Source organism: Chaetomium globosum, genomic scaffold, assembly GCF_000143365.1.
Source record: "Chaetomium globosum CBS 148.51 scaffold_2 genomic scaffold, whole genome shotgun sequence".
In the NCBI taxonomy this organism is placed as follows: domain Eukaryota; kingdom Fungi; phylum Ascomycota; class Sordariomycetes; order Sordariales; family Chaetomiaceae; genus Chaetomium; species Chaetomium globosum.
In genome coordinates, this window is record NT_165977.1 from 3,518,068 (window position 1) to 3,525,720 (window position 7,653).

The following is a 7,653-nucleotide window of genomic DNA, read 5'->3' on the forward strand; positions in this document are numbered from 1 at the left end:
CTCGCTCGGCTCCTCAAAACGAAGCTCATCGCTGCAAGAGAGACCCATGATATTCCGAGCCTCATAACCATCCATCCATGTGAAGCAGCCCAGTTAACCCGTATTAGCACCTAAAACACCATGCTTGCGCGCCCAGTAAACCCCCCAAAAGGCAGAAGTCTGCAAAACGCCAGCCTCCAAATGCAGCCAACCGGCCGCTTTTTTATCTTGCCCTAACCCACCGAAGAAAGTAACCAATAAAAAAAGGAAAAAGCCAAAAAAAATAGAGGAACTGGAAGAAGGCGAAATAAGCTGGTCCCGACCGCATTTACAGAAGCCATACGACGGCGCCCAACAGTAATGGCATTGCCATCTTCAACCATGTCACGGGCCGGCTCACAGCCGCCGCAGAGGCCGTAGTGGCATCGGCTAGGGACTCGTTCGCGAAATCTGGGCCGCAGATGGCATTGACCTGCTCGGCAGCGGTGGCGTACGTATTAGCGATCAGCTGGGTGCGATCGGCGGTGGCGGCTTGGTACAGGTCCATGGTCTCCTGCAAGCAGTAGCCGCAGGCCGGGCGGGTACTGCCGGGTAGGGTCTTGTTGAGCGGCAGGAAGTAGAAATAGGTCATGCTCGGGTTGGTGTTGTTGGTGATGGCGTTGGCGTAGCAGTAGGCGCCCGTTTCTGGATCGCGCAGGCAGGTGGCGCCATAGATAGGGGCGTAGGCAAGCATGGCGCGGTGGGCGTCTACGACGGCGGCGAGGCCGCGGTTGTAGTCGGCCGCACAGTTCTCGGGAGCGGTGAGGTTCTGCGCGAGCTGCGTCAAGTACGAGGTGCAGAAGGTCACGTTAGCGGCGCAAGTTGCGTCCAGGGTGCGCGTTATGCCGACAAGCGAGCTCTGGGCTTCATAGAAGGACCGGGATGTCTGTCGCGGGGGTTAGCTATGGGCGGAGGTCCGAGTTCTGACGTTACACTTACATCGAAGAGCATTGATAGGGGGTAGCACCGCTTGAAATCGGGATTGGCGAGGAAATTATTGATAAAAATTGGACAGGGCGCGGGCTCGCCGTTGGGGCCCAGCGAGAACTCCGAGGGCACGCTGTCGAGGATGCTGGGGAGAGGGCTTGCGGCCACGGTGGTGCTAGTACTGGACGCCTTCGGCGAGCCCCCACCGATGGTGAATGTCGTTGTCACCGAGTGGGCTGCGGACGTCTTGGAAGGCTCTGAAGATTTCGTCGAGTCTGATTCCTCCGGCTCGTCCGACGTGGCGCGCCTCTGCACCTTCCTCCTCTGGATCTCGTGCTCCGGTGACATGGCCCATCTCTGGCCCTCCTGGTGTGGAGGTTTGTGGTTGATAACCAGGGCCTCAGCGGGTGCGGCAGCATTTGGAGAGGCTGCTAGCGCGTGTGAAACGAGACAAAGGAGGACGGCGAGAATCATGGCCCATGGGGCCGTCGGCCGTCTGTTCACCGACGGGAAGCGGCAGTCCGGCTGAGACGACGAGCGAGGAGCGTGACCGGCGGCGGATGACACTGGTGTGGAGGCCATTATGTTGTAGGTGCAGGAGTGATCCGGTGCAACATCACTCTGTGCAACGAGTCGAGGTGGTATAACGAGTGACTAGGTATCCAATTGCCCGGGCCCAACAGGAAGATCGGCGTCCGGGGGATGCAAGACTGCAACACTGAGTTCCAAGCCGTTGAGATATCGTTGACGGGAGTTGCAACCGAGCCCTCGCCAACGAACGCAGCAGTCGTCCGTATTATATCGGACGGTCCAGACTCTCGGCCGTGTGTAGGGCGGGCGGAAGACCCGACCAACAGGTTTCGAGTAACAGGAAACTGGGAACCCCAAAAGACAACTCGGCGATGGTGAGTGATAGTGGGTTGTCCAATATGGGCGATCCGGGTAAATATACGCAGTGCCGGATGGGAGGTGGGCGACACCAATGGGGGCGAGCAATCGAATTTCGGTGGTAATGCCGCCGCCAAGTTGGGCAAGCGGGCTGCTGACTGACCGACGCGTGCAGACGGAAAGGATGGTGTGCTTCGTATGGTTCGTGTGCTTCTCAGCCGTCCTTGTGTCTGTTTCGAGGAGGTGGTGACGACCAGTTGTGTCCGGAATCCTGTGTAGTGTTCGATCACAGACCGGAGAGGCTTGTCGACCGACGTTGTTTTCAGGGCGGCGGAGGGCGTTGGGAGGCTCGGAGCAGCAAGCAATGATAAAATAGGAACAAAAGCGCGGCACAGCGCATGGGCGAGAACACTCTCCCACGATCTGCTCCAGGGGTCGAGCTGCTGGACCACCCACCCATCCGCCGGGGACCCTTGGCAGAAGCCACGATCGGGGTTTCTGGACCAATGGTGAGCAGCCCCCGGGCTCCAAGTCCAGGGGAGCTGTGGGCTGGTCCGGTTGGGGCAGCTGGGGCCATCGTCTATTGAGCGGGCTTTTCCTCTTTTGGTGGCACACCAACGCCTCTCAGATCTTGGCGATGGACCAGGACGGCACGGATGGTGGGCTGGGCTGTTCTTTCATTCTTTCAGGCCAACAGCAAGGCAGTGGTGTGTTGATTTATTGGTAGCCCGCAGATAGTTATTCGTATTATCGATGCGATGATATGAAGACGCGTGACGGACGCTGACCTGCCCGAAACGGCGCTGGCCTTGCTTCCATGCGAAGGCATCAACGAGAATGCTTGGAATAGTGGAGACTGCGTGCATCGATGGGGGAGGCGTTTGCGGCACCATCTCATATCCTGTAGCTACTGCGCCGACTTTGGCCCCCCCCTAGGCTTCATCCAACGTGTCAAATAGAAGGGACCACATCACGGGCTGGTGGATGGATGGCTGAATAGTATCAAGCCGAGATGAAGCAATCATCGGATGGCGGGCCGGGCGCTGTGTTTTGGCCAACCGCGCGGGTGACGCAGGTACAGATTGAATCCAGATAAAAAAACGAGTTGGGACTGGGCAGGAAATGAATTGACACACATATGGAGCGGGAAAATCTTCGTGTCCATTTTCGAGAAGAAGCAGAAAGTTGTGGGAACCAAGGAAACAAAATATCGGGCATAAGCGAGATTTTCATGCGCACCGTTGAGTTCTCAATCTGGCTCCAACATTCGTTGGAAGGAGAAAGAACGGCCTGCATGCCTGCCTATACTAGAGGAGAAGGCATGGCATATCATCTTGGGGCAAGTCCCCAAACCGGGCAGGCACGACCTGACAAATTTTGTTTATATGAGCAAGGTTTGGTGTGAGGTTCAAGCTCTCATGATGATCTGTTTCCAAACATACATAGGACCCAGAGAGACAAACAATCGCCCGGCTGATCGGCGGTGTTCCACGTGGGTTTTCCGGTGTTGTGGAGGAAACAGCCGGATCGGCGAGGTCAGAAATCGGTGCCGAGGAGGGAATGGGAAAGTGGGTCATATCGATTGCGATTTTATGCGTCTTTTTGCTGATGTTCGTTAACTGACTCCACAGCTTGCGTTTTTTGTTGGACCATTGGCAGCCATGGGCGAGCTCTGCACTAAATTGGACCCACCGACCGGGCACCGACGGAATGTAACCTGGGGATCGGTCTGGACTCGGTCCAGACCTGAGGTCTGATGGAAGTCAGATGGAGCTGAGCTGCTGAGGTCGGCCCTCCGAGTTCCATGGGTGTGTAGTTTGTTGATTCCATCTGTCATCGCTGAACACACCAACTCATCCTTCGTGAATTTCCAAGGCTTGGCACACTCAATGGCCAACTCAAACGTCGCACGGAGATGATTCGAGACCTGTTCTGTGCGGGCAACCGCCGGCCTAAGGATGAGGGTCCATGCAGCTGCCCGGAGCTTCGACAGAACCTGGGGAATGGCCGACCAATCTCTGGACAGTTATCAGCCGTTGGATGGCGAGACAGACACAGGCACCGCGTCGCGTGGTGCGAGTTACACAGTGCACAACCTCCACACGACCTCCATCCGTACTGGTACCTCTGCACACCACAGGTACGCATCTCAGCTCCAACCTCCATTGGCAACTCAAGTTACAGTTGGACAGCATGACGGCAACATGTTTCCGAGTGAATCAGGCCAGGCAGGCCGCATATGCAAGGTCCCGAACGGTGTGTCTCCAGAGCCATCCATCGGGCTACGTGTGTAGCTATCCATGTCTGTAGCCCAACCCCAGTTCCACCACGGCTGGCCGCTTGGCCACACCGTTACGGCGAGTTAGGTGGTGTGGTGGTGCTCAGTCATGGCGACCTGCTTGCCCGTTCAAAGCACGCCAAGGTGGCGCAGACACATCCAGCTGGGCTGCGCGAGCCCGCTTCGTACATACATACAGACTGCCGAGTTTTGGCTCTCCATGATGCACCGCCCCAAACGACGTATGCGGTGAGTCTGGTTGCGGAGGGCTGGAGGAAGGGCAGTAAGCCGACGGTGGTTTGTATGTGCTTTGGGTGGTGGGATCAGTCTGCTCCGTGAGCGAGCACGGGCGGGCGTGTATTGCTGGCTTCCGTGCTCGCCGCTGAGATGGTGCGTGTGTTGAACTTGGAGTACGACGTTGAACCCATCTATGCTGTGTCAGCGCGGAGAATCCGGAGATGCCGGGCCGGCAAGCTGTTCGCCACTGTTTTTGTTTTCTGGAGACGAGACGGGGAGTGCTCATTTCAGAATCCATGTATCCATACTGGTGGTTCATTTCGTTTGGGTTCCTGGACGCTGTGAGTTGCTTATCTGTTGATAAATACACCAGTCATACGCGGGGAGCAAATTACGAAGGCGGCAATAGCCAGATGATGAAAACATCACGCAACCACTGCCCGGTAGCTGACCGAAGCGAGCTGCTTCGCAGTCAAGTTATCGACAGCACCAACAATATTCCCCAACACAAGAGTTCACATGATAAAGCCACTCTGAAATGTTGCGAGTAGTTACCTGACCGTAACTCCGTATAATGCTCTATTGAGCCTCTGGTGCCCGAAACAGATAGATATCCTCCAATAGATATAAAACTGAAGCACGCCACGCTTTACCATCGCTTCCTCTAGGTATCCAGACCGCTCCAAACAACAACGCACAAACGCAACCTGGAGTGGTTGCTTACGCCAAGTAGGTATACGATCCACCCTCACGCTCCAGGTAATCCTTCTCGATGAGCCTATCAAACCAGGTTAGCATCACACCACACCCGCATATCAGCAACGCAAAGAGAAACAATAAACTCACTTCTCAATATTTGCCTTGATATCGGCGGGATCCACCGACCCCCTGCTCTTCGTCTGGTCGATAACCTCGGCGACCAGCTGTGAATGTGTCATCTTTTTCCGGCTCTTCATGATCCGGACGATGGCCGCCTGCGTCTCGAACTGCCGATCGGCAGCAACGCGCTGGTGGGTCTCGCGGTTCTCCTCCTTTGTCTCCTTCATCTGGATCTGGTTGATCTTGATGCGGAACTTGGGGTCCGTAAAGGCCTTGTTGACGGTGAAGGTGTCGGTGGGGGACACGTCGCGGCCCTTGGGAGACTTGGTTAGCACGCGAACCTTGCCGCAGGCGAGGGACTGCAGAGTGCGGTCGAGCTCGCCCCCCTGAAGGCCCGTAGACTGAGCGATTTGCTCGTACGAGAGCACGCCGGCGGTTTTGCTCTTGGGGTCGTCGTCTTCGACCTCGTTGAAGAGCATCAGGACAGTGGCCTGCGGCGCGCTGACGAGCAGGTCCTTGGAACCGCGGTTGAACCGGGCTCCGACGACGCAGTGTGCCATGTTGTGCATCCAGGTGAGCCGCCTGCCGGTATGCTTGGATTTGTAGTAGCTGTCGAAAGTGTTGACCTGCTCGAGCACCTCCTTGGGGAGGAGGACCTTCACCTCTGGGAAGGTCGGCCACGCCGCAGCTGAGAGAATGTTGACCGTCAGGTCGACGCCACCATCGTTCTTTCCCGTGCCTCTGAACCACTGCTTGTAGGATGTCATCTCTTCCTTCGCCAGCGCCTGGTCTTTGAACATCTGTTCCAGGTTGTGGGTGAAGCCAGACCCGCACTCGACCTTGAGCTTTGCGAGCATGCTCCGCTCGGCGTCTTGGCTCGCGCTGCGACCAAGGAGCAGGCGCCGCGCCAGGTCTTTCTTGTAAAAGGCTTCGAAGACGTCCTTGCCTTCGATAAAGCGGAACAGTTCGAGGGCGTAGTCCAGTTGCCGGTCCAGTTCGGAGTCTTCGTCGCCCGTACTTGCCACGCCGCTCATCTCGGCATCCGCCCTGTCCTTATTGTCCGACAGGAGCGACTTCGGGAGCGTCTTGAGACCCCCGCGCAGGAGCATGTCGATGTACTTGGCAATCATCTCGCCGACCTTGGAGGTTCCTGTGCCCCACGCCGAGGTATTCTTCCTGCTGTTGATAAAGTTGCCGAACGACTCCCTGAGGGCGTAGTGGAAGACGTCGTCCCTGGAGAAAGCGTCCCGGATCATGGTGTCCAAGGACCGCCTTAGCTCCAACAGGCGGAGGACCATATCGTCTCCCCGCGCGGTATCGCTGACAATTGCGGAGCCCGTCTCCCGGATGTACTGTTCCCAAGGGCCCTTCAGCCGTTTCTGCAGGCCAGACAGCTTCAGCAGCTCGTAAAGCGCCTTTGTAGATTCGATATCTTGGGCGTCTAGCAGCTTCGCTACGCTGCCGGTGTCGAGCAGCTTCTTGGCGTATCTCTCGATGAGAACGTGGTGGGCATCGCCCAGTAGCTGCCGTTTGGTGGTGCTCTCAAAGTTGAAGGTGTCGCACCTAGCACCCTCCCTCTTCAACAATGCCGCAACCGCCGTGATGTAATCCTTGAGGCCGTACGAGGCGCTGACATCGCTGGCGAACTGTTCGTAGTAGCGATGGGACATGACCAGAAACATGGCCTCGAACGACTTGCCGTAGACGCCACAAAGCCTCAACATCTTGATCGCCTGCCTCAACAGCTCGTCATCGGTCCGCTCGTCGCCATACCGCGAGTAGTCCACCAGCCGACACACGCCTTCCACCACCGCCTTCCCATACGGCGAGGCGGACCCCCCTTTGGACGACGAGCTGCCAAACACAGCCTTCCGGAACAGCGTGATACCCATCTCATTAATCCCCTGCTTTCCCTTGGCGCCCTCCCCACCACCCAACAACAGCAAATACCCCCGATCCAAAAAGCTATAAAGCCCCCTCACCACAAAAATAACCTTATTTCACCTCTCCCACCTCCCCACCACACCCTTCAACAACACATCCCCCGCCCCCTCATTCGCATTCCCACCACCCCCCCCACCCTCCCCACCCCCACTCACAGACGCAGACGCAGACGCAGCATCAAACCCCTCCCACAACCCACCCAGCATATCGCGCCCGGCCAACCAGGCATTGCAGCGATCACGCAGACGGTCGGTCAGGGCAGCGGCGTCGCCCTTGCGGCAGACGTCCTCGACGCCGCGGTAGAGCCGCTCCATGGACACGGCCACGGGCCGGCCGTCAAAGACATTGTCGAGCGCGGCGTCGAGGTCCGCGAGGATGCGCGCGTAGTGCGTTTCGACCGCCGCCGCGGGGGTGGTGGGGGTTGTTGGTGAGGTGGTGGTTGTTGTTGTTGGTGGTGGGGATGGCGATGGTGGTGCGGGTTGGGATGCGGGGCGCAGGTTCTTGATGACGAATCGGCGGGAGCCGAGGTGTGGTTGGAGGGC

At 57.6% G+C, this 7,653-nt stretch overlaps 2 protein-coding genes across 2 annotated transcripts; both read right to left on the reverse strand.

The window, feature by feature from the left end:
* Positions 1-307: 307 nt before the first annotated feature.
* Positions 308-1,527, reverse strand: CHGG_03231 (uncharacterized protein; the record flags this gene model as incomplete). The annotated part of the gene is made up of 2 exons (XM_001229746.1): positions 308-904; positions 958-1,527. The coding sequence occupies 2 exons, from the start codon at positions 1,525-1,527 to the stop codon at positions 308-310; spliced, it is 1,167 nt and encodes a 388-aa protein (XP_001229747.1).
* Positions 1,528-5,068: 3,541 nt separating this feature from the next.
* On the reverse strand, positions 5,069-7,425 carry CHGG_03232 (uncharacterized protein; the record flags this gene model as incomplete). Its single annotated transcript, XM_001229747.1, has 3 exons — positions 5,069-5,126; positions 5,195-7,021; positions 7,181-7,425. 3 exons carry the CDS (start codon positions 7,423-7,425, stop codon positions 5,069-5,071), a joined length of 2,130 nt encoding a protein of 709 aa, XP_001229748.1.
* Positions 7,426-7,653: the final 228 nt, after the last annotated feature.